Here is a 26,745-nt window from a genome sequence, read left to right as displayed (position 1 = left end):
TTGGTTGCTCTCTCGCACAAAAAAAAAAAAAAAAAAAAAAAAAAAAAAAAAAAAAAAGGACCTTCGCAAAGAGATACATATGATTACCGCACCTGTTCCTTCCCAAAAGGGCGTTCCAATTCTGTTTGTTCTATCCGCTGATTTTCCTGCGTCTCGTCGACACTGTGGCCGATTAAGGAAGAACGCACAACTTTGCCGATCGACGAAGGTTTCCGGAGTACGAAACGCGACAACAAAGTTACTCCTTACCCGGCGACGGTCGGCGTCCTACTGTCGTACTAAAGCGTGCACACCACGCGCGATCGCTTTTTCCGCGGAAGCGGACGCGTATCCGAAGGCCGCGCGATGAATGGCGATTTCACGAGGTAGTTTCAGCCGCGAGATAATAATTCTCTCGGTACGACCGTCATGGTACGATGCGTTTGCCGTACAACTTTCCTATAATTAGTTTCCTGCATTCTAGAATCAAAGAGATTTCTTAGAAGAATATAGAGATACGAGACAAAGAGAAAGAGATGATCATCCCTTCTGCAGTTATAAAAATATAAATATTATCACACATATAATAATTTATATTAATTATATTCTCTGTAAGCTTAACGAAATATACTGACAAGTAAATAATTATGTAAGTAAAAACATGTACACAGAATAAATGTTTTATCTTTCACAGTTAATTTTTGTCTGACAGTTATTAATGATAAAACGTCATTCAGAAGTAATGGGTGACTAATGCATACTACATAGTAAAACAAAATTCGTTTTCCTTTTCATTGAGATATCACTAAGATATGAAAGTTAATGTATTCAATATCTTGACCGCGGTTTTCGTTATTATTATTTCTAATTGATGCCGACCAAGCAATTTTGATGAGATTTAAGGCAGAAAAAGGACTTATTGCGATGCATTTCTGCAGAGACAATCGCATTTCTTTCAAGTTACACAATGTTATATCGAGAATATCTTTCCTACATAACATTTATATGTATTGGTCGTTCCTTATCGATCCAAGCTATCCATATACGACATCGATAAAAAGATAGCCGGGACACACGGTGTTAAAAGTTAAATAGCATCACCCTTACACAGCGCCCCATTTTTTCTGTAACCTAGAAGGAAAGTTATGCTTCAGCTATAACTTTAATTTCCAATATTGAATTTTTCTGTAATTAAATTTGTGAATTGAAATCCTATTAAAGCAATCTAATCAAAAATAATTCATAAACGAGATTGTGTTAACTATTTACAATCTTGAAAATTAAATCAAAACTAGTTTTTGAACTTATAATATGAAAAATATACTGATTCCTTGATGTCATAACATTAGAACGCAAAAACGATATCTTACACGAAAGATAAGGTTTCGCGGTTTCTTTCCCAACAAATATATTCCTTTATATCGTAAGCCTTTAAACCTCACACAACAGTAAACTTTGACAATTACTTTTTAAAGTAATCTTTTACGATTAATTTAAATTGAATTAAAATTATATATTCTATAACAGAAAAAAATATATAAAATATAAACGTACTTAAATAAAATTCGTTAATTTTATAAAAACAGAACTTTTATATGATAAGATAAAAACTGTAAATCGAAAGATAAAAAAAAAATATCGTTTTGCACGATATCAGTAATATAAATTTCTGAAAGATTATAGTAAAATTTAATGAGTTTCGGTTCTTCGGGTGTAAGTCAGGCAAATGTCGGGATATTTTCATCGCGTCGTGTTTTCATGTATATTCAATCGCAAGGTTATCAAATTATCACAATGTATATCTTCTTAGCTTTAACGAGAAAATTATCCAAATTGTAGAATCAGAAAAAGATGTCTAAAGGGAGAGAGAGAAAGAGTAGATAATTATTATCACTGTGATTACAACGAGCATATTTTCGTAACTAATAATACGAATGGAAATGTACTTTGAAGTAATGATAAATAATATCCAGTTTAATATAGAACAAGGTTTCGATTTCACATTTTTTAATCACCGAGCATTTGAATCACAAAGTTGCAACTACGATTCCATCATGATTCTCGCTATATGATAAATACAATGTATGGTATTGACATCGATTATTAAGCACTAAACAACGAGAAACGTCGATCAAGAAACCTAAACAATTTGGACAAATAATATATCTAGCCGAATTAATGGAACTAATTCGATCACACAAATTGATAGCACTTATCATAGAAATTTAACAATCAATATTCGCGAAAATATCTTGGAAAAAAAAGAAGTATTAATTTCACATGAGCTATAAATAAAAAATAAAAACAAATATTTTTTTCATGCATAATTTTTAGCAACCATTATTTAGTTGCTAAATTTAATTGATCAATTTATTAACTCTGTTTTTTTTTCTTGTGACATATTTGTCTATTTACGTAACTTACTATGTGCTAACTACGCAATAAATATAAAATATTACCATTTTACATATAATGTATAAATAATGCTTGCGACAAAGTCGTTCTCATGTCGTAACCAATGAATTATTTCCAGATATTATGAAAAATGATGTAATGTAACACTAAACCGTCATGGAAGAGCCTATATTCCGAAATTAGAACATAACTACGCATATATATCATACATATTCAAACGCGCGCGCAGTAAAATATTCAATTACTATCCAGTAGATATATGTGTATTCTGATTCGCATTTTTCTGATATCCTTAAATTAAATTTCCCTTAATGTAACATCAGACACTTTTTATTTTTAATTTATTGCAAATAACACATTTTAGATCTGAAAGATACTATGTATGTAATAAAACTTTAATGAAACAAGTATTATATATGCAAATATCGTATAAGCAAATATAAACAGAAATTGCTGTTATTTTTTATTTTTTAGCTACATACCAATAATTTTACGCGAAACTGCTTGTTAAATTAAAATAGTGTGCGATAAAATTATATCGCGTGCTCATTCTGACGTCTGTTAATTAACATAATCATGCATATGTAAAATCATAAAAAAAGATCATGATGCATTTCAGGCAATGAGAAATAAACAACAAATTTGAAATAATGCGCAAGAAAATATTTACATTTGATAGCATTATGGACTTTGATATTTGATTATGTCTCTATATACATATATAAAGATATAATATTAAGATAATATTAAAATATAAATTATAAGAATGTTTTTATCATATTTTTCATCTGCAAAATAAATATCAGATAGCAAAAACTAAAAATATAATCTACATAATACATATTGTTAGGATTGCGATGAGATAAATCGTATTGTATTTCTCGTGGAATCGAATTACACGAGAATCGATTCACCGTTACAAAAACAAGAGAAATCGGGTTAATTTTAAATTCTTATTCGCTTAATATTAATTTGCACTGCTAATAAATTATACTATTTGCTCTAATAATAATATGTTATCAATATATATTATTAATTACGCAAGTTATATCACCGTATTTGACCACTATCGATTACCAAAACGATATCATATTTAACGATATTAAAATATTTATCATAAAACATTGTGATGAATTACCTGATCTGTCCAGCAGTCCAGCATGTCGCATCATCGCGTCTAATCCGGATTGCAGACTCTGATCCGATACGTCGCGCGAGGGTTCCGTTGGACATTCGTGCCGCAAACATTTTTGGTGCGATTGCCAAACTGAGGGATGTTTTCGCGTATCATGATGATAAAGGACGGCCAATCACTCGCGAGGCGAATGTTATAATATCCACCTGGTGAACGCGCGTGGTCGCGATTAACTTCACGCGGTAGCGGCAGCGACGACTCGGCCGTGTGAGATCAAAGTATAATCTCTCTGGATCTTCTCGCGAAATCACACGACCAACGTTGTTTCCGTACTCGGGGCAACGAGAGGGTTCAAATTTCGAGACCGTCGTCGCCGACACACCTCGTCCCGGCCATCGATTTTCCTCTATTTCACTGCGGATTACGCGCTTCCCGTCCCCGATGTATACATTACGTGCTACTGGATGCGGCGATGCGGCTTGAATGTAGCCGCAAGCGCCGCTACGTCATCGGTGGTCGGGTCAGTCTCCGCGCACTCAGCTACATCTACCGGTGGAATTTGATACTTTTTAGCCCCGTTCTGTTTTACCCACAACGTGGGTAAAACAGAACTTTCATGTTCATGCGAGTTCGATTTACACCGCACAGTAATAAACCTAAATTCTTCGAATTGTCTTTTGTGAATTCGGTCGAGTGTTTTTTTACGCTTGTTAAGAATAGTTGGAATTGTCTCCCGATAAATTGGTTACACGCTCATGGAAAATTTTCTATTTTTGGTGTATGTGAAATCTCCCCCTATTTTGAAGAAGTTAATGTCATTTTGATATTCAGTCAATTATATATATATGAAGAGTGAACACACACACATACACATATATGTATCAACTTGGTGCATAAATACTTGGAATAAGGTACAAATTTATCTTCGTATACGAATGTCTTTATATATATTCCTTTAAGTTTCTTTATATGAATTTTCATAACTTATTTAGCAAGGTATAAAAATCTTGATTTCATGTTTCTCTCAAGACAATGCACTCGATCCAACGACATTTTAATCAAAAGTCCGGCACGTATCTTTGCATGTGAAAGCTTTTTTATGGAAGTACGATAGACGTCTCGTATCTGACCTGAGATGGAAATGTTTTCCGGCATTCCGATGTCTCGACAAACCGGATTTAAAGGGACGCTTTGAAATTTTACCTGATCCCTTCATTGCTCATCCGGTGTCTAACGTAAAACGCACACAGACGGCACTGGAACGCAGGTGCATCCCCATTGTATCTGTACAGGTAGAATATTTTCAAAGATCACCTCTGGCGAACAAGTATAAAGAAGTAACACCTGCCGCGCGGTACAGTCTGCAAAATCGACGGCCGCCAATTATTTACATATCTTAAAAAAAAAAAAATTACAAAGGAAAGATATAAGCTTTGATAAGACAGATTGATCTGAAAAATTTAAACTTGCAAGCTCTTGTAATTTTCATCTCGAATCGTTTACTCCAAATAGCTTCTTATCGCAAAAAATACGTGAAAAAAATAAGTTATCGATTTACACTGTTATATATATGTATATATATATATTACTGAATAATCATTTTCTGTGCGCGCGATTACAGGTGCTAACCAGCGAAGGAAATGACTTTTCTTTTCATCGACACAATGCATCGATGGAAATTACGTGTACCGTGCTTCTACTTGCATGCTAATGTTCTCTCGTTCGTTGAGAGATCAGTGTTTTCCGCTGTAAACTCAGACGACCGGAAAGTCTCATGGGAAACTCTACGATTAATTACTACGAACTAGCTGTAAATACCGAGGTCGCATGTTAAACTCTGGCGGAAAAAGAATTAGGAAATCCATCATCAAATAATCCCGTAAGAATAAGTAACCATTAAAAAAATTTGTTACAATTCTGGAACACTCGTAATCTCCCGGAATTAGATTTTATCAAAAGAAACTTTAGCATATAATATAAATTTCAAATAAACGACAGAATAGACGCGCGAGAATGAACTGTGATCTATATGCTTCAAAATTCGTATTTTCGAAATAAAAGTTATACAATTATACAAATTCGTATTAACATAACGTAACGTGGTATATTTATCAGCATCGATCCTTTTCAACGTCGCTATTAAATCGCGGGGCCCTATATGTCGACCTCTGGTCTCGCAACCTCCCACGACTTGGGAACTTTCGTTTCAACCCTTTCCCTTTGCTGCTCGAGCGAGCCAATCGGAAGATCGTTGCACGTTCCCGCGTCAGGGTCTTACCGGACCTGGTATCGTCTACAGTCACTTCATGTTCTACGAGGAAACGCCATATTGTTAGTATCCGATTTTGACGTGAGTTACACATATCGGGGCTCACGTGATTAGTGATAAATGTTGAAACATTGGCTCAATAACGCATGTAAATTTATGAGAGAATCGATATTTATAAATTCGCGACAAAAATCGTGGATCTTATATTGAACAAGATTTAACGACTAATTCTGACGTGATTTCCAGATACTGACGGATTACCAGATACTAGAAAGATTGTTATACTACGGCCGTAGTCAAAAGGATTAGGAGTGAAGAAAGAAAAATATCTATTATCTGACACATAAGCATTAAGAGTGAAAAAACGAGGAGGAAAAGAGATTTAAAAACTTAATTTAAATTTTAGACGTAACAAAAAGAGACATTGTGTGCACTGGCGACGAATACATCTACGAGTTTCACGTTGGTCCAGTCGAGTGAATACGGCACTGGGCATCCCGTGAAATGCGGCCCAGCGGCGAGAAAAACGGGGACCCGGCCCGCGTCGGCCGTCGAGCGAGCGAAAGCATCACTCGGCATTACCAGTCCGGAGTGGAGTGGCGGCAGTCGTCTCGTGGCGACCGGTAAGGTTCTCTTGGAGGACGTAGAACGTCTCGACGACTGGGCCTGGGCCCCCAGGCACATCTGAAACTTAAGCTCGGGCGGTGCATAGTTGGCAGCGCGAACGACCGACAATGCGGAATGCGCATTTTCTGAGAGATTACGAATCTGGAGGTGTAGGGGAGCACAGGCGGGAAGCCAGGTGAGATGACGACGACCACAAGTCGAGGACACGTCGCGAGTTAGCGGGCTTCCCGCCATCTACTCTCGGCGCCGCCAGAATGACAGCTACGTGAATTTGAATTCAACAATTAGCGTCTCTCGAAGTTAGAGTGGCACGTTCGAATCAATTGACAAGACGAGGCGTGTTTGTTTTTTTCGCGAGCCAAGGCGAAATATTTGTGACATGTGATAATGCTGATAAAGAGAAATTGATATAATCTCATATTTCCTTGCGATCGACGATATATCGAAGCAGAGGTGAAGAAGAGTATGATGCTATTAGACGAAAATTAATTTAATTGCTTGCCTTTTCTTTGAGAAGAAGGATATTTCTTTTAACGGAAAACATGTGAATTGGTGTAATTTGTGCTTTATGGAGATTTATAATATACTGAAGAGAAGAAAAGAGAGGAAAAGCGTGTGAATGTTACGAAAAGAGAATTGATATAAAATCTGTGCCTCGCGCCTGAACCTAATGAAGCGAAGGGCATCGAAGTCGGCGAGACGTGAAGGGGATACGTAATAGAGGGGAATCGGTGTTACTCGTGGCATTGCGCCGGGGATTAGTGTACGAGAGACTGGTATGTCGATTGTAAGCAGCATAGGCTTAAGTTGAACGTGAAGGCCGTGATTGTGCGACTGTGACGAGTGACGCTGACGCATGTATGGATTGTACGATATCGTAAAACGATAGATTCAAAAGTGACTACTAGTTTTCAAAATAAATAGGGTAAATGTATTCACATCAAATATATCATCGTTCGATCATTTGACAAACAGTGAATAAAATATCCAAGACAGGGTGACAATTTTGTTCAATTTGTGCGATAAATTCAACTCTGAGATAATGTGATTTTATATAATCTTTCCTAATGACATTTTTCTAAGATGATTGGTGAAAGACTCATAATTAATTCAATTTTTTGTAGAATACGGATGGTGTAATCCCGTAACTTCTCAAAAGCGAATAGTGTCAATTTTTTTCATCTCCAGTTAATTATCGGATAAAGTTACTTGGGAGATAATTGTTTCTCTGCCTTTTCCTGGATTACGGGACTGTCTGTACTGCGGATAGAAAGCTAATGTTTGCTAACTGACGCCAAGAGAAACTGGACATAACTGAGTCATAACGGATCTCGCTAGACTAGGATTACGGAAGATTGAAAGAATCCTTCGTGAGAGAATTCTCTGTTGCGTCGCAAACACGCAACAGTTAGGCGCTATTGGCAGGTGCACTTGGAACAAGAAGCGCGCGAAAGAAGACGAGAAGAAGGCAAAGAGAAGGCCAAAGAGACGAAGAAGAAGAAGAGCCCAGAAAATCGGCCGTCGAGAGTAGCGAGTAGCGCGCGTGTAGGGCCACCTACGGCGATAAGGCGAGGCCCGGAAGACGTGGAGGGAACAACGTATGTATCGCGCGGGGCCGGTCGCGCGGACCGGACCCGCCGTCGCTCGTGAGAGACCGCGCGCTGACCCAGATTTTGGCGGGTCGAACCGGCGCGAAGAGACTGCGACGGACTTTCTGAAATGGGACACGGCGCAGCCTGGAGCTAAATTAGCCGCGATGTCCAATAAGAGTAAGTCCCAGCCGCAGCAGCAGCAACAGCCGCAACACCAGCAGCAGCAGCATCATCCTTCGCACGTGATCAAGCCAGTGGACCAACTGCCGCCGCGCTATCAACCCCCGCCGCAGCCCACCAGCGGCATCCTGAAGAATCATCTTCACTTCGCCAACGGAATTACGTCGGCGCCGAATTCGGCCCAGGCCGGCAACAGTCAAGGTCCGGGCGCGGCCTTGAACCATCATCAGAGCACGCAACCGCGCACGTTGCCGCCGCCATCGTCGACCTTGCAGCATCATCCACACCAGCAACAGCAGCATCAACCACAACAATTGACGCAATCACAACAGCAAGTACAGCAGCAGGCGCCGAAAGATGCGCAGAGCAAGTACTCGCCGAGGATAGAGCATCATCATCATCATTCGCAACCGAGTAATGCACTAATTGCTGCTGCATCGGTGGCAACGTCTAAAAACCAGCAGCAACAGCAGCCTCCAACCTATTTCCAACAAAATAAGCTTGGTCAAGGCTCGTATTTGCCACCTAGTAGTCAATACCCCGCGGTGAACAGTGGCCAGAGTGCGCCGATTAGGCAGAGAATCAGCGACGACGAATTTCTGCGACTCGGTCCCGTGGAGATGCTCAAGTTCGTACGAAAGACCGAGAGTGACATCGCTAGGCTTGCTGCCGAGCAGAATCGCCAGATACAGAGTTTGGTGAGTTCTTTTGCCAAATTTTCTGGTAGCGTAAATGACTGAATTAGTCAAATCACAATCGTAAAGTTAATGAGTCGTGTTAAACAAGAAAGTGCAATTTAATTTGGTCAAAAAATCTATTGTAAAAATATAATTTGATAGAAATAGATAACGCAGACTAAATAATTATTAATTTCATTTATTTTATTGTTATTTCAGAACCTCGTTTTTCTATTAATATTTTTTAATGATTTCCATTTAGTAATAAATGGAAATTGAATGAGATAAATTCAGTTCTATTAACTTTATAGATAACTGGTTATGCAAGTACATCTTTTCTACTTTTTTATGGTATCGTGCTATCACAGATCATTATGTCAATAAAATCACGATATACTGTAACATTTTGTTATATTTTCCGGATGCGAAATGTGGTTCGCTGACCTTGAAATCTTTAGCGCGTCACATGGAAGTTTTTGAGAGGCTCTTGTAGGTCATGCAGATTGAAACGACTGTCATAATTTATAGCAGTCACGCGTATGTGAGATAAGCCGCAAATAATCGTGGGGACAATCGGTTTTCTTTAGCCGGTAAAATGCTGGTTTTATCGAAACTGCGTAATCGAAATTGGTCACGCGTTGCTCATACACACGTAATGAAAGACTTTTTTCGACACAATCGGTGCGTACCGCAGCGTGAATACGTCATCCGCATGAGATCAATGACTCCGTTATTTCTCTCGCAACAAACACATCGACTAATAATACAAAAGATATTCGGCTGAATTAAAAGGTGTATTAGTATTATGTGATCAAAAAAATACATATATATAGATATATAAAAAAATCAAAAAATATATAGAACTAAATATAGAGAACTTGTTAATTGTATTCAAATAGTTCAAAATTTATGATTAGACTTTATCTATAGATTTTTATGCAATTTAAAGTCAATCTTTATTCCCAACAGTGCAACAGAATTCTTATATATGTTTGAATTTATATAAATCTATTTTTTTACTCACACATTGTTCGTGAAAATATAAAATTTCAGGATTTTCGGATTTATCGAAAATCCTGACTGTAAAGAATATAAAGCGAGCGTGGCTTGATAATGCTATCTACTTTCCAGTTGAACGAGCTGCGGGCGCTCAAGGAGGCCAACCAAAGACTGAACGACGATAATCAGGAGCTGCGAGATCTGTGTTGCTTTTTAGACGACGATCGGCAAAAGGGTCGTAAGCTAGCGAGAGAGTGGCAGAGGTTCGGCCGATACACAGTGAGCGTTATGCGACAAGAAGTCTCGGCCTACCAGAACAAGTTGCGTCAGCTGGATAACAAACAGCAAGAGTTGATTAAGGATAATCTGGAGCTCAAAGAGTTGTGCCTATATCTCGATGAAGAACGCGGTGGCGGTCAAAGGGATGATGGCGATGGATCGAGTTCGAGCACAAACGCCGAAGAGACCGCGCTGCCGAGGCCAAGGCATACTTCCACATTTAACGGTAAAATCTAGTAAAAAGAAATAACTGACCTCTCTTTCTCTCTCTCGCAAATAAGCGAAAACCATTTTTTAACGCGAAAGTCTACGCTCAAGTAGAAAACATAATAATTCTGTTGCACAATTATAATTTCTACAAAATTATATATGTTTTAAGAGAAAGAAAATAATTGGTTTTGCATCATAATATTAATTTGACATTATAATTATACATTATACGCAAGTGAAACTTGAATATTAAATGTACTTATAATCGTCAAATAATATGATATTTTGTACATACTGTATGCGGAAGATATGATTCGACGATTTTCTTGCATCCCGGAGTGATTGCGAACTTTTGTGAATCTTTTGCAGACCAAACGATGCAATACGTAAAGAATTTAGAGCAACGGGTGAAGCAGTTGGAGGAAGATAAGAGTGTTCTCCAAGCCCGTGCGCAAGGTTGGGAAGTACCACCCGGTGAAGTTTGGGACAGTTCTGCGAGCCCGAACGACAATACTCACGGCTTAGGAAGCCGACCGGAAGCCGTAGTGCGCGCTCTTCAGGTTCTTGAAGTCAGAGAACAACTGGAAAGAGAAGAAGGTCATGATGGAGAGAAAGCGCTAGTTAGAGAAATGTGCAATGTAAGTAAATATCGTGGGACCACTCTTTGATGAACGCGTAATTTTTAAGACGTAATCTTTAGTTCTATATTTTCAGAAGAAAAGAATCTTTTAAAAAAAATATGAAGAGAATTAAAATGAAGATCTCTCTTTTCTTTAAAATCTAAATATTTTGTACGATTTTTATATCCTAGAATTTGTCCGAAAGAATCTTCCGCGTGATACTTTCCATATGATGTATTACGATATTTATGATTAATCGTCTTTGCTCTTCAGGTTGTCTGGCGGAAATTGGAGGAGGGTCCGCAAGCAAGGCATTAACAATCCTACCGACAAGACGATTATCTGTTAACTTTCGAATATTACTAATACAAAGCGATAAGATCTAACACACGTCTGAGACGTAACATTAGTATTATAGTTAGTAAAGGATATTTTACAAATATTTTATGTGTAGATTTTTGTATGTGTGTATACAATTATCTCAGTATGAGAATACGATAGTATCTATTATATTTATACCAACGTAGCGTGTCGTTAGCTTGTTCAGATTGACTGTTAACAAAATATTTTTATTATACAACGTTTACGATTCACTCTCTCCATTATCCCCCCTTGCCCTTTTTCTTTTCCTCTTTTAATTATAGAGAGCGAAATTGGTTTGGAATTAGGTTTACAGTATTTTCGAAATATCTGGTTTATGCGTAACTTTTGAATTGGTAGACTTGAAGATATCGATAAGGCGTAAGGTCAGTTTAGCATCTGTCTTTTTCGCATTCGCCAACTAGTTATCTCTCGCGTTTGCTTAAAGATGCTTTTCACGAAAAGACATCCCCTTGACAGAGTTCACGCAAGTTGAATACGCAAGAGCGAGTGTTTGTATATTTCTATTTTTATCTCGTCAAAGGATTTGCTCTCTCAATGGTACTGGCGGTGGAGATTGCCCTACATACACATCCCTACTTTCCGCTATGTCGCTCTATACCGCCGCGTCAATGCAAGGCAATTAGGATATTCTCCAATCTAGCTCCGATCAATTTTATTGCCGCTAATTGTTAGTATACTTTACCGCGTAAACTTAAAATCATTTGAGAATTCAAATTTTACGTAATTCGTCAAAGAAATGATGGTATTAATATCTGATATTTAACAAGAGAAAATCGAATTATCTAATAATATCAAATATTTTTTTTCTTCAGATGCATTATCTATGTACGTACGTTTTAAAGAGATGTTCTCTCAGATTGTGCTCCTCTCACACATTCTTGTATTTATTCGTAAATTCTTCTCGTCCCCTGAGCTTGCGCCACCCACTTCGGATGAAGAACGGCGGTGGGGATCGCGTGCAGCAGCCGCCGGCTCTCGGGAAGATGAGAGTCGCCGGTGATGTGCTTGTGTGGAGGCATCGCGGAGGACAACGCCAGGATCATCCTCCTCGCTGTTGTCCTGGCAGCGTACATGCTCGCAGGCGCGGCTCTCTTCCAAAGGCTAGAGAGTGATCTTGAGATACGGCAGGTACAGAATTGTCGTGTTATACATGTGTATCTTCGCAGAAAATTATTCTTATTTGCTCGTTGCAATAGTTTTTATAAGGAACAATTATAGGTTGAAAAAATGTGCATCTCTTATTTTTGAGATAAAAAGATGTTAAAACGAGCTTTTTTTGTATGCAAAGTATACCTATATAAATTAGCGATTTAAAGAGACAGCAGAGACTTTATTTAATATTAATTCGTACCAGACGCGAATCAATGAATTGTGTGTGTATTTTAGTAACACGTGATCAATGTGTGGAGATATACTTTTATTGTCAAATTTACGATAAGTCATCCGTTTATTTTAATTTTTCTACCAATATCTTCGGGGGACGGGGGACATAGGCGACAGAATTTTGGCGGGTATATCACGCGTTTCGAAGACACCACCTGCGAGGCAGCCCCTTGGCCCTGCAGAGACTACACGAGTTGTTGTACGCCTACGGCAACGCTTCCGCCACCGGCATCATCAACAAGAGACGCCGCTGGGACTTTCCTGGCAGTTTTCATTTCGTAGGCACCATAGTTTCTACGATCGGTAAGAAATGTAACATACACAATATACCGTGTTTGGAATACTATCCACTAGTCATCCGCATCCACGTCGTGACCGGGATATCGCGGTCAGTAGAATTCGTGTCGCGTGTGTTCTTCGCATTCTTTTGGTTCCCTGTTCTTGAGAAGTCGCATGAAAAGATCGTTTTTAATGAGAACGATCTATTTCAGTGATTTAATTTTACATTCTAGATCTTAACATCTGTAAAAGCAAAGTTTTTTTATATTAGAATTATTATTATTAATCCGCACAATATTTTTTTTTTTTTTTTATTAAAGTAAAGTTAAATTCTTCGAGTGTAAAGATGATTTTGCGATGTATATAAGTATTTATATAGGATAAAGAAAAATTGTCGAGATGATCGCATTCTTCAGTAAAACTCTTGATAATGATGTTAAATAAAGGGATAAAGGTCGTCGGCCGGCGTATGCATGAGAATGTACTCCTGTAAATTCCGGAATGCTAATATCTCGCGACCTAGTCTCGCATTTATCCCCACAGGCCTGGTTGTCCCTTGGTCGCTCCGATCTCTCTATACATATATATCCACACATGTCACTATATAATGCAGTTTCTGAAATAAAAGAAGCTGATGACACTTAAGTAATTTTACAGGATACGGAAACACCGCGCCCCAGACGACGGCCGGCAAAGCGGCAGTCGTTCTTTATGGTTTCTTCGGTTGTTCCGGTAATTTTACAAATATATACCAAGTAATAAAATTATTTAACGTCAAATATTAAAAAAAAATTCAACAAAAATCATAATCAATAAAAAAATAGTCTCTGCTCTTAATGAAGTGGGAAAACTGGCAGATAGACTCTATTCTTAACATTAAAATAAGACTTTTTAAAACATTCTCTATCGTGCGAAAAATGTAAATTTTGTAAATCTTTATTTAAATATGAATAATTTAGGTGGCATACTGTTCTTCAATCTTTTCCTGGAAAGAATCATCACTTTCTTGGCGTGGATTTTACGCAGCTGCCATATACGTCGATTGAGGAGACGTCTTCGCAAGACTACATTAGCGTCTCGACGGGTTTCTAAGTCAACGGCGAACACTCCAAAAAGATCGTCTTTACCGGACATTCTCGACGACGACGATCACGTGGATCTGGATCAATGGAAACCAAGCGTATATGGGGTCATGCTCTACTTGTCCGCGGTTTCCTGTATCATTGCCTGTTGCGCTGCCGCGCTCTATGCATCGCTGGAGGACTGGGATTACTTTGACGCGTTGTACTTTGCTTTCATCAGCTTCACCACTATCGGATTCGGCGACTTCGTTAGCACGCAAAAACCGAACTATCCTCACGTACATTGGTACGTTGTGAAAATTTCTCGTCGAATTAGTGAGATCAAATTTGCATGAATTTATTGCGGCGCGCAGTTGAAATTTTACACAAATGTTAAATAGATTTTTTCCTTATGAAAATTTAAAGATATTAATAATTCTTGAAAATTGCAAGTTCTTAAAAATAAAAAGATTTTTGCGAATAAAGTTCAAAGTGTGTAAACAGGTTTTATTCCTTTTTACGCGCGTTTACGCAGGTACAGATTTGCGAACTTCATCTTCCTAGTGGTGGGATGTTGCTGCATATACTCTCTGTTGAACGTCACGTCGATCGTGATAAAGCAGGGCCTGAATTATGTGATACACAAGCTGCAGTATGGTAATCGGGACGTGGCGGCACCGTATCTGCCAAGGCGACAATCTTCAATATCGACCATATACTATTCAAAGAGGAGGCCGACGACAAGATTCGTTGGCAGGGATTCAATCAGGGCAGAGGATAATTCGGAGACGCCTCGCAGGATGTCCGGCGAACTGATCTCCATGAAGGATTTCCTGTCCGCCAATAAAGTCTCCCTAGCTGTTATGCAAAAACAACTTTACGACGCCGCGCAAAAGCAGAGAGGCGGCGCCGGATCGCTCGCCGCTATGCCGAATCAGATGCTGAAACCTGGTGCGGTGGGTCCACTCGCGATCGCCAGTGAAAAATTTGAAAGTAAAAGTACGATAAATAGATAGGTATAATCATGGCAAAAAAGTAATGGCTAAAAGAATATATATACAAGGTGTCTTATGTAAGGTACAGACTGATACTATCGTATTTCTTCTTAAAGCTTATGTTTTGACAAGGAATGATAGTATCGGTCTATATCCAATCTATATAAGACATCCTGTACAGACATATATATGATAGCGCATACCTGTATCGAATGTATTTTTCACAATATGTTTGGCAATTGATAATTTTGAGAGCAATGATAGTGTACCGATTATAGCAAAATATAGCATAATTAAAAATAACTAGTAACTTTATATAAAGCTTCAATATTAAATTAAATTAAAAATATTAAAAAAAGATTTCTTATAAGAAATTTGTCGATATCAAGATATGATTTGCTAATGCCTCAAAATTATTATATAAATTAATTTTGGTATTTTTTTGATATTCTGAATATTTGTTCCAATAATTTCTTTACATCCAATCTGTGTTTTACGGTGTCGCAGAGCTCATAGATGTTCGACGTAATCGTAATAAATGATGTATTCGTTGTATCGTTCGAATAACTTTATTTAAGTCATGTTTATAGTACAGTCCTCCATGTACTCAACGACATCGACAAACATGCAATCTTCTGTCTCCTTGTAATTGCGATAATGTATGTCGTGTGTATACATCGTGTAAAATAAATTCAACGTCGTCGTTTCTCATCGATAAATTTTTCCGAGTGTGAAAATTGTTCGTGCGGGTTTTATTTACGACATACATCAACCAGATAGGTTTACCACAGGATGTATGAAAAGACACAATTATCCGAACTTAGACGTTGCGGAATACACAATCTTGAACAATCGTTGTAAATACCTGTGGTGTGCTTACGGTGCGTAACGCGTGGCCAGGTATACACAGCTTAAAATACACGTACGTTACTTCTGTTGCTCGTAAAATTACGAGGACGAAGGTTCCTTTGGCTACGTAACTACAGTACCGTGTATTGATTTAAACCAGACATCTCGAGCCGGCCATTCTCAAACAGGCTCTCAGTTGTGACGCTAGATTCATATGTGGATGAAATTGGCGATTACGAAATGATTACGTGAAAATAGTATGTTCCGGTGAAGAGGATCTAAAGGCGCGTATTTTACTTGTACATTATTCTAAAATGAGAACGTGGACGTAAGCATTTACGACGAAATCTTGGAATTACGAGAGAGAGAAAGAGTAAAAGTGAAATGGACGATTTCTTGCAGAGATTTGCAAGTTTTCACGTAATCTACAGACAATCGCTCGCCATTAATGAAGCCAAATACGTTACGAACAATGATTTTTAATATTATTCGTCCATACAATCACTATTGTACGGAAGAAATCACGCTGATCTAAGACGCAGTGGTCTCGTCCGCTGCCAAATTTAAGCCGGGCTTAAATATCGTTTTCTTAAACTTGACGCTTAAATTTGGTCCATCTAATTCACACTCGAATGACATCAGATTTTATAAGCTTGGTATAAGATTTTAAAAGTAAAACTACCAGGCCTAGTGTAAAGAATGTGTCGATAGTACCAGGACATGTTCTACCTTTTTTTCTCTTTTTTTCTTTATGATATTCTTAATATTTCAAGAAGAAATCTCTCAACAATTGTGTGAGACTACAATGTTCTCCGTTGCAAGTACACTCGAGCCTCACTGGTTTCCAGTCGACGTTTTTAGGCAGTTTTTTTCCGAGAGGTTCGGTATTCTTAAAACTGCGTGCTCTTTCCAACAAATCTGCTATTTATCATCGGTAACTGTCGTTAATGTCAACCGATCAACGTACAACCAACAAAACAGCGCCGAGTGTTTCGCACCGACGCCGACAAAGCCCAAAATCTTTTCGGGCGACATGCCTTACCGCTTCATCATCGGGCAGTATCGATCCCGATTTGGTAACGGCAGCAAAAAAAACAGCCTGCCTCGGCTGCATACAAAGATCGCGAGATTCATATCTCGTTAAATTGGCGACGCTCATCCTCCGTATTGAGGATGCTACACTTCTCCTCAACGTATGTCCCGCATACGCACAAACTGCTGGCCGACCATCTCCAGACCACCATTGCCTATCAGATCAACGTCGTTCGTGATTTTGATTATTTTTTGTTTGAGAAAATCTCCGTTTACATCGCATCCTTGTATGTAATCGGATATTACAAAGTTGTTATCGTTTAACGCGGGTGGTTGATTTTGATTTTGCGGTGGCCGGTTCCGCGATCGCGGTATTTGATCCGCCGGCTCCATTAAATGAGCATGTTTCTTGCGTTGATGTTGCAAGAGTTTTGCCTTGAATTATAATTTATACATTCTAACTTTTTCCCGATTTTATCAGTTAACAAATATACAATCTCATACAAGAGAAGAAACTTACCTTGCTGGCGTATTGTTTGTGACACCACTGGCAACCTTGAGGACTAGTTGTGACACTGCCCACTGTTTGGCTAAAACTCGGATTCGGCAGTCCAGAGAATTCCGATTCCTTTTGTCGATTACTAGGTGGCAAGGCCGCACCCGGATGATTCTTCATAATGTGTGCTTTACGTTTACTGCTACTTTTGTAAACCTTGAAAGAAAAATATACAATATTTATGAAAATATGATAATTTTATTTTTACATGCGGAAATACGAATTTATTGCGTGATTAAACCTTGTCGCAATACTGGCAGTAATAGTCTCTGGTTTGCCGTAGAATAGGTAAGTTCAATTCTGGCACGGATTCCGGTGCGACGTCAGGATGCCGTTTCGCTAGGTGATTTACCAGCATTCCCCTTCGTTTAAAACCCACTAGGCATTGATGGCATTTATAAATGAAGCGATTGTAATCGTTCGGATTTACCTGTCAACCAAAAATATATATAACAAATAAATAATGAAGAAAAATACACACACATTATCACATTTTTACTTCGACATACCTTTGGCACAAATTTCTTTGCCTGGTTGCTCTGTGTCATTTGTTCTCCATTAACTGTTTGAGAGTGATGTATTTTAGTCATATGCTCCTTCAATTTGTCTTTTCTTTTGAACCGCTTACCACAGTTGGCACAATGGAATTCCCTGTGCAAATAAAAATAATCAGATTTTTATTAATACTATTAATGTAATTGATGTAATGAAAAGAATTATGGAAGTGTTGTCAAAATGACAAACCTATGATCAGAATGTTTCAGCAAATGCATTCGCAATTTGTCAACCGTCGGAAAACGTTTTGCACAATGCTGACATTTGTGTTTTCTTTCGCAATGATGTGCCCGAATGTGTTTGCGAATAACTGAATACTTGATAAATGTTCGCTGGCAGTGGGGGCAGCTAAATATACCGTCTTGATTTCTATGCGTCTCAACATGATCCTTCAGCATTGTACCTTGGCGAAAAAGCTGCCTGCACATTGGACACTCAAAGACCTGCTTATTTTCTGCAAATCCGAATTGTTATAATATAATTCTTATTAAATCCCCATTAATTGACTTATTATTTAGATTAGAGGTAATAGACTTATTACCTTTATGCGTTTTCAGATGACCAGACAATGCAGAGTTATTCATAAATCGTTTCAAGCAGATACTGCATGGCAGTGGCTTTTGGTCCTCAGCACCATGCGCCAAGCAGTGCTGTTGTAATCGTATCTTTGTAGCAAAACGTTTATAACACATTGAACACTTGTATGTACTTAGAGGAGTTAATCTCTTCGTTTTGGGTAGTGCCGATCGTCCATGTTGAGATACGTGATTCACCAACTCACTTTGCTTCTGGAATTCCAGTCCACACTGTGGACACGTGGTCATTTGATTCTCAATTTTGATATCATTGGAAGAATGAACGACTGTGTGTAAGTTAAGCAAAGACGGTTTTCTAAAAATCAGATTACACACAGAACATTTCCATTCCTTGTTACACTTGTTGTTCTGCCGTGAATTTTCCTTTTCTTTCATATTTCTGCCGCGAAACATTTTTACACGTCGATTGTTACAAGAACTGCCATCCAAACGCGGCCATATGGAAATTTGGTTAGTAACCTCTGTAAAAAAAAAAATTGCATTGATTAATATTTCAGAGTAATCTAATCTATATAATATTCCTATATTCACAATCTTGTATACCTTTTTCATCTGGTTTAAGTATTGGCAAATTTCTGCGACTTGCATAGTCTGTACTAGGGCCTGCCTTTAATTCTTCTTTCGGCGAAATGTTTCTATTAGTCAAAAATATTATTCCGTCCTTCTGCTGACAAATGATTAAATTTTGCTCCTTATACGTTAGGGCAGGCCGCACAAACCGCATCCAGTTTGAAGTATCTGAAAAAATACAATAAGAATTCAAAAATTCATTATCTTATCAACAGACGCGATAGATCATTACTTACTTTCGTTCGAAACATCTACTTGCAGCAATTCACCACTCTCAGTTTCGTAGAGTAGTGGTAAAGCATTTTTAAAGGGCGAGCCGTCGTAAGAGCACAATACACCTTCTATAGGTCCAAATTGCGTGCGCCTTCGAATATTACGTTTTGCAAAGACTCCATAGGTTACACCATCCGCTGTAGCTTGTGAAGTAGATAATTTGTTTAATGAAAGATATGATCCTGGCAGTGTTGCTACAGCACGCGATGGTACTGGTTGATCTGCGATTGTGCACACATCGTTTAAATTACAACTGTCGTCTTTGGTGCAATTATTGTCATACTCGTCGCACCCTATAAAAATGGATATCCAATAAATAAAAAATTATATAAAGAAATTAAAAAATCAAAAATATCTATTAATACAAGCATATATGTGTAATTAGAATAATCTTAAATAATTTCTATACCTACACAAATTTTTTTTATCTGTTATATGCCGTTTTGATCTTCTTACATCTTTCTTCTCAACTGGTTTCTTCTTTTCGTTGGGTGATATGTTTCTAGTAATTTGTTGAATTTCTTTATCACACTCTGGCATAATAAGATTGTTATTTTCTTTGTTTGCATCTTCTATTACAGATGGTAAAGCAACATGACTGTTTTCTATCTCCATATTTTGATTTTTAAACGTGTTGATAACATTTATTTGATCATCTTGCATGACTAAGAAATCTCTAGTCAGAGTGAAGTCTGCACCCGGTATTCCTGTTAGCATTAAAGGAGTTGCTGAAGATTCCAACTCAGATGTACTTTCTGCAAGTATTATACAATAATCCAATAACCATGAAAGTATGTACAACTATTTTATTTTATAAATAGATTATTTCTTACCTTGCATTAATATCAATTCGCTGCTAACACTCGACACCAATCCCTCTTCGTTCCCATTGCCAACAAAGTCTGTGGTAGCGTCTGTTTGAGGTACAACTTGAGCATCGATTGGATGGGTCAGTTGAGTCACATAATTGATGCTCGTTCTTATATTTGGTTCAGGCTGGGATATCAAGGGAGAGGATGGACCTTGAAGCACAACAACAGAGTTGTGGAAAGGAGAAGAAGGTAGTTGGACTGGTGTGGGAGAATACCTAGCGGCAGAACTCATGTTTGGATCAAGCGGACTAACGCGATGCTCGAACTCGGACAGAGGTGAGGCTGCCCTTGGAGAGAGAGAAATCTGTTCGTATGTGGGAAATAGACGGGATTGATCCTCCACATATTCCACCTGGTAACAAAGTGATATATTGTAGGAACAGTATCACATTGACATTGTCACTCGTCGTCAAAGATTACTCACCGTCAAAAACAAAAGTCTGTTATTCAATTTTTTCGATTGTTCACACAAGGATGAAGCGAAAGCGTGATCAATAGGCCAATTCACCGAGGTGTCAGCCCCCTTGTCGATGCTGGATATCTCGAAAGACTCGGCAGGGGCCCCCTCAGGAGGGCCCCTTGGATCCATTTTACGTCTTGTATCGCACCAGAGAAGTCTGATATTTTGTCGCCTGTGCCTATATTAAAATGACATTTGACATATAAGAGATTGACAGACTAGGAGACCAAACTGCGTCAACTGCCACACGCAATTCTCGATGTTTCGAAATTAACGTGAGGAGGGGACGAAATCATCACGCGAGAAACAGGTGTTCGTGCAACGCGTTTCCATTGATTTAAAGTCTTCGGGAAGACTTACCAGCCTCAATATACAGGTTTCAAAGTCGATGCACCTCTCACTCCGTGATGCACCTGCTGCTGCAGCAGCACTAGCACTGGCCGTCAACAATCGACGATGTCAATCTCGAATCACGATTGACTACCGTTGAAACAGCGGGAAATTTCAAAATTATAAATTGGAAACTGTTTTCCAGATTGTATAATTATCTTACAAATATGTAAGTTGTACATATATTTATGCATTATATTATGATTGCAATTGCAAATATTGAATAACTAAAAAGTTAATATTACTTATATAAACTTGCTTATATATTATTTTTTTAATTTAAAGTTATGAAATTTAACATTTTTATGCTAAAACTCAAAGTTACAACATACTGCATAATATAATGTTTAAGCATATTGTTAATTTAAAAAAATAATTCGAATTATTTTATTTTTTGCGACAAAAATAATAATGCATTGTGCAGACTAATATTAGTAGCGTTTTATTCTCCCCCAACTCTCACTTCTATTCTTGTCTTCGTCAAACTCATGAATGGGGGTTGGGACATTCACATTTAGGGTTGGGGAACTGAAACTTACCTTAACAACAGAAGCAGATACGCATAAACAAGACGCTAGCACAGTTCACGATATGAATTGATCGATGTAAATATGCACGATAATTATTATATTAATAGTAAAGATCATTTCAAGATCATTTGACAAACATGGTGCAATTTGACGAAGTGAATAAGATTATGGACGAGATGATGAAAGTGACGATTTTCAAGTCATCCGAGAAACGTCGAATGGTAGAAGACGAGAAGAAAGCTTTTCCGGATCCAAATCTAATTATGGATGCAAGGCATCGAATATTTCGCGAAAATTTCACCAGTTTTCAAACAAAGTCTTCTATACTAGCAGAGGCCCGAAAGTATGTGTGTGTGTGTGTGCTCTTTCCCATTTAATTATTATATAATTTATTATATAATTTATTATATAATATTATATAATTTACAAATATAATTTCTAATTTTTTTATTATTTTATCATGCTTATTCAACTTTGTTATCATAGATAAATAAAATTATGTATATATATAATCACATAATTAATTGATGCAAATAATAATAAAGTTATCTAAATAAATCAAACGAATATTAATATGCTCGTTGTAGATTATTAACCGAGGAAGAAATGAAGGAATTAAAACTGAAGAAAGAACAGGCTTTTATAGAAAGGGAATTACACAAATTTGAGCAAAATTTGCAAAAGTCTCGTCCTAAATTTTGCGGACCATGCAGCAGAAAAACTATAGCTAGCTCAAATGACGAAAACTTTTGGAGAACATCTAGTAGAGCCGAGGTAAAGAGTTGATAAATTAAGCATTTTATATAATAAAGACGAATCATAATTTTATTTGTTCATCGAGTTTTATCTTAAATATGCTTAATTATTCAAGTTAAAAATATATATTAATAAACGCGTGAAACAATTTTCAGCGGGTCCTTATTAATAAAAGGAGAAGCAAAACGGCCGAGCAGAAAGTGATGGTCGAAAAGAAAATCAAACAGGCATTCGCGGAAGTTGCCTCCATTGAATCGAAAGATGCCAAGCAATGTTCGAGTTTAAACAAGATTGAAGGAGTATCTTTCGGTAACATCAAGGTGACTATAAGGGATAAATCAAACTATGAGGAGCATCGATTAAATGTTTTGAGATCATGCTTCGAGGCTCTTCGTGAGAATGCGCGGAATAAACGACGTCTTCGCGAGATCAAGATCAATATTCAGAGCATCGCATCCCGAAGAAATCTAAAATCATGCATCCGCGTATGGAGGATGCATGTAGAGAAGGCGAAGACTCGACGAGAACACGCGGCGGAAAATTCCGATGTCCGTAAGATCGAGGTATTCATTGATACTATCACGGAAACGCAAAAGGAAATGACGAAGTTCCAGAAAACAGAGTCCAAGAAATTTCTTCCGAATACGAGGGACGCCAAAGTTAGGAAGAAAACTCCTGCTAAGCCATTCGTCATCGAATCGCCGGCACAGAATCGACTGAACGCTCAGAAAGAGATTATCCACAAGCAGAGAATGAGATTGGCTGAGCAGAGCAAGATCATCGAAGAACTGAAGCTGAAACAGATGCAAGAGGAAATAATGAAAGCTGGTGAAGAGACAATGAATGCAGCTAAGGAGACCCTGACGCATTGTGGTCAGCAAACTAGGAGAACTTTGATACAATTAATGAGACAAGCAGGCTACAGGTAGTCCTATAATTATAAATTTCATAAAGACACAATTTAAGAAATGTCTATAAATTGCTTCCTCATAGAGGAAGCTTTGTTTTTTTTTTTATCTTAAAAAGATATAATTGCACAATCAATTATAAAATTCCTGAGTCTTAAATTGCATCTTTTTTAATTAACTTTGCATTTTATGTAAAATATACAATGTTTCTTTATCTTGAAGTATAAAGATACGGATATTATAAGCTACTGTTACAATATTAAAGTGGATCCGTTGATTACTATCTGATTACAATGGCTTGTGAAATATAATCTTAAAGATATCTCAAAAAGATGTACGTTCGAATCTAATCTTTTACATCACAGTAAATTAAATCGATGCAAGTTACACAAACATACTTTGACATTTCTTTACACGTTTCCCTTTAATTAACAGAGACAAGTCTTTAACTCCGCCGGTACGGGTGCCAAGTCCACCTAGATTTCTAGTGAGGATGGAGGCGCGGGCGGAAGCGAGGAAGAACAGAATAAAATTGCGTGAAGAAGCACGGCAGAAGAAACTAGAGGACGAGAGGAGGAAAGTAGAAGCCGCCAGGAGAGAGGAGGAGCAAGAGAGGAAAAGATCGCAACAAGAGGTCAGATAATATGAGAGGTCAAACTATATTAAGTATATAGTAGGTATATCGTATACACTTAACTCTCACACAATTTTCACCTTGCAGACAAAATTATATCTCTCGTGAGGGATACGCGTTTTTAGTAAATGTTATATTGTATAATAATAAACTACATACTGATACAATACTTTATATATTTTATACTTTATAAAGTACTTTTTGTTTTCGCTTATACCGCTTATACATTTTAGAAATATACCCGCATTTAATTATATAAGATTTTGTCCTCAGGCTTTGCGTGAAGCAAAAAGAATGCGCGAGGAACGAGAACAACAACGAACGTGCGAAATGGAAAGATATAGGAAACTGAATGTCATGGCAGAAGAATTTTATCGCAAGCATTTGCTGCGACGATACATAATGGAACCATTCATTGCACTCATTGAAATGAAGAATAATTATATAAACAAAGCTGAGGACCACTACAAACGGTGCTTACTGCAAAAAGCATTCGTGAGATGGAAAATAGAAACAGAACGTCAAAGTCAAATTAAAACAGAGTTAGCTATATCACTGTACAACAGAAATTTATTGTGGTACATGTTACAAAAGTGGAAGGAAATGGCGAGAGAGGAGAGACAAAAAAAGCAAGTGGCTAAAGACTTCTCCGACATGAAATTACAAAACAAATGTTTCAAATTGTGGAAGATAAAAACTGTGGAATATAAAGCTGAGCGATTGAGGACTGAACGTTTAGCTTTAGAACATTACAAAGAAAAATTGAAAACAAGATACTTCAACATGTGGAAAAGATATCCAAAAATAGTGCCAGATATCCTGGAAAGTGAACGAATAAAAAACACATGGCGAGAAATAGTGCAAGAAGTTGTTCCAGACTTCGACCCCAGACAAAGAGGTGTAATATTAGAAGACTAGCAATGAATTTAAAGATAATATAGATTTTTAATACTGTAAGACAATCGTTGGCCTCATATCTGAATGAGGTATAGAGAATAGTCTTATTCTTAAATACACCTAAGATAAAGCATTTTATACACAGAATAAAATGTAAATTATTACTCGTAAATCATTACTCTATACATTTGTATTTAGATCTTTCCTTTTTATCATAATTTTTCTTTAATTTTTCTTTTGGATCATAATCGATTAGTATAATTCATTATATTATTCATACAATGGCCACTTTATCACAGTTACAATAAATATACATATGCGCATTCATACATTAAGAATAATGATGAGTCTCATGAGAATTGGTGCTTCATGATATGTCAGAAATGATCTTACATATACAACAGGAATATACATATTGTACTTCGCATCAGTTATGAATTGTTGCAAAGATGTAAATATTAGAATATATTAATAAATAGATGAATTGTGCGATTGAACCGATATGAATGACTGTATTCCGATCCTCTATTTTACATGAATGTATCAACATCGACGAATGACTTAGCGCCATGACAGATTTTTTAGCCTTATTTTTCTCTAGTTTGTTGAACTTGATTTCATTACATCTTTTGTATAGAATATAATACATACACTGTGCAAAATATATTCAAAAAGTTACCTGACTTACAAATATCTTTAAGTTTTGCAGCAAAATAATCGAGATACATTCTTTAAAATTCCATGATCGTACTGACTTCCCGCATCTAATCGTCGTTCATTCGACGTTGTGCCGAGAGAAAGCAGCCATAGATGATACACGAGATAACAAAAGAGCACTAGGCCAACAAGGAGGCTGTAGAGTGCAGAGACGAAGCAAAGGGCGATGCTAAAACAATATACACATTATTACATATCGACCGACTCGGGCAGCACGAGGGAACAATTGTGCGACAAGTTATCTGTCAAACTTTTATATATCAAAAAGCAAAAAAATAAGAGATATTACAATATTTATGATACTGATTCTTGCAGACTCGACAATTATCATTATCTTATGATTATTAAACTTTATAGAGCCTTTGTATCTTTCCAGCTTACTTCAGCAAACCTTGGTATCAGTAATACTCGATTGCATTTCTTGTATTTGTGATATAAATGTTTACATAAAATTTTGTCATGAAACAATTTCAAGAGTCGCATGTTTGACATTATCAATGTGTATTAAAATATATAGTCAGTAAAGTAATACATACTCTAATTGATGATATACATCACTGCAGTCATCTGGTAGAAGTATGGTTCCGATGAGTATAAATGGATGACAAACACTGGTCATAGTCAAATTGGAACCATAGATGAAAGCTATCGCAGAAAAGAATAAACAACCTAAGTACCATCTTAAATTGTTGGAACCTATACAGCAATCCAACCTGAAAAATACAAAAAGTCGAGATAGCTGATATACAAAATTCTAAGAGACTAATTATATAATTCAAAATAGTTAAAAAATAGAGAAGATATATTATACCATTTACAATGATATTCCCTATTAAGTATACAGGTCTGGCACAAGCGGCAGTGATGGGCTTTGGGCGGTGCTCTTCTTCTGCATGTAGCGCAGAGCTCACCGCTGCCCTCACCCAGCTCCAGGCCCTGCACGGTGACGGCGCCTTCCTGCGCCGCATAGTCCGCGTTTAGTTTGGCTCTGTAGCCGCACCATATGCCACCGACCACGCACACCATGAACAAGAGATTTTCCTCGGGCAGGATCTCCAGTAGCGGC

The 26,745-nt window shown here is 37.5% G+C and overlaps 7 protein-coding genes across 8 annotated transcripts in view; 3 read left to right on the top strand and 4 right to left on the bottom strand.

The window, feature by feature from the left end:
- LOC115246037 (oxidative stress-induced growth inhibitor 2-like) overlaps positions 1-3,977 on the bottom strand; it is a 16,842-nt gene extending 12,865 nt beyond the window's left edge. Inside the window, exon 1 of the mRNA XM_029824616.1 lies at positions 3,533-3,977. The gene's annotated coding sequence lies outside the window, so the exon portion shown is untranslated. The remainder of the gene's footprint in view (positions 1-3,532) is intronic.
- A 1,881-nt stretch (positions 3,978-5,858) lies between these two features.
- On the bottom strand, positions 5,859-6,637 carry LOC115246046 (the record flags this gene model as incomplete). The annotated part of the gene is given in 2 exon segments (XM_029824631.1): positions 5,859-6,375; positions 6,377-6,637. Coding segments are annotated over 2 exon segments (456 nt in total), but the record flags the coding sequence as incomplete, so codon positions are not given.
- On the top strand, positions 6,556-11,557 carry LOC115246040 (coiled-coil domain-containing protein 85C). Its single transcript, XM_029824625.1, has 4 exons — positions 6,556-8,895; positions 10,006-10,378; positions 10,732-11,000; positions 11,256-11,557. The coding sequence occupies exons 1-4, from the start codon at positions 8,026-8,028 to the stop codon at positions 11,298-11,300; spliced, it is 1,557 nt and encodes a 518-aa protein (XP_029680485.1). The 5' UTR covers positions 6,556-8,025; the 3' UTR covers positions 11,301-11,557.
- Positions 11,558-12,210: 653 nt separating this feature from the next.
- LOC115246017 (potassium channel subfamily K member 13-like) lies at positions 12,211-15,797 on the top strand. The gene is made up of 5 exons (XM_029824579.1): positions 12,211-12,494; positions 12,860-13,052; positions 13,686-13,760; positions 13,988-14,396; positions 14,625-15,797. Exons 1-5 carry the CDS (start codon positions 12,366-12,368, stop codon positions 15,103-15,105), a joined length of 1,287 nt encoding a protein of 428 aa, XP_029680439.1. The 5' UTR covers positions 12,211-12,365; the 3' UTR covers positions 15,106-15,797.
- Positions 15,640-21,308, bottom strand: LOC115246016 (PR domain zinc finger protein 10-like). 2 transcript variants are annotated; one of them, XM_029824578.1, is made up of 13 exons: positions 21,208-21,308; positions 20,812-21,025; positions 20,349-20,739; positions 19,929-20,270; positions 19,479-19,808; positions 19,216-19,410; positions 18,988-19,133; positions 18,618-18,882; positions 18,266-18,530; positions 18,031-18,172; positions 17,763-17,951; positions 17,486-17,677; positions 15,640-17,400 (listed from the first exon to the last, which is right to left on the bottom strand). In XM_029824578.1, the coding sequence occupies exons 2-13, from the start codon at positions 20,974-20,976 to the stop codon at positions 17,122-17,124; spliced, it is 2,901 nt and encodes a 966-aa protein (XP_029680438.1). In that variant the 5' UTR covers positions 20,977-21,025; positions 21,208-21,308; the 3' UTR covers positions 15,640-17,121. The 2 variants fall into 2 exon arrangements, with proteins under 2 accessions (XP_029680438.1, XP_029680437.1); XM_029824577.1 differs by having other exon boundaries at positions 18,618-19,133.
- A 398-nt stretch (positions 21,309-21,706) lies between these two features.
- LOC115246054 (trichohyalin) lies at positions 21,707-25,456 on the top strand. The gene is made up of 5 exons (XM_029824641.1): positions 21,707-22,110; positions 22,355-22,541; positions 22,679-23,448; positions 23,867-24,065; positions 24,339-25,456. Exons 1-5 carry the CDS (start codon positions 21,905-21,907, stop codon positions 24,981-24,983), a joined length of 2,007 nt encoding a protein of 668 aa, XP_029680501.1. The 5' UTR covers positions 21,707-21,904; the 3' UTR covers positions 24,984-25,456.
- The window catches only part of LOC115246055 (palmitoyltransferase ZDHHC23), a 2,500-nt gene continuing 1,006 nt past the window's right edge, over positions 25,252-26,745 (bottom strand). Inside the window, exons 2-4 of the mRNA XM_029824642.1 lie at positions 26,491-26,745; positions 26,216-26,392; positions 25,252-25,848 (exon numbers count right to left, since the gene is read on the bottom strand). Of these exons, the coding sequence (XP_029680502.1) occupies positions 25,659-25,848; positions 26,216-26,392; positions 26,491-26,745 (622 nt within the window). The 3' untranslated portion in view covers positions 25,252-25,658. The remainder of the gene's footprint in view (positions 25,849-26,215; positions 26,393-26,490) is intronic.

Source organism: Formica exsecta, unplaced genomic scaffold (genome assembly GCF_003651465.1).
Source record: "Formica exsecta isolate Colony F162 unplaced genomic scaffold, ASM365146v1 scaffold138, whole genome shotgun sequence".
Classification (NCBI taxonomy): Eukaryota; Metazoa; Arthropoda; class Insecta; order Hymenoptera; family Formicidae; genus Formica; species Formica exsecta.
Note: the sequence above shows the minus strand (reverse complement) of the source record. Positions and strands in the feature narration are given on the sequence as shown.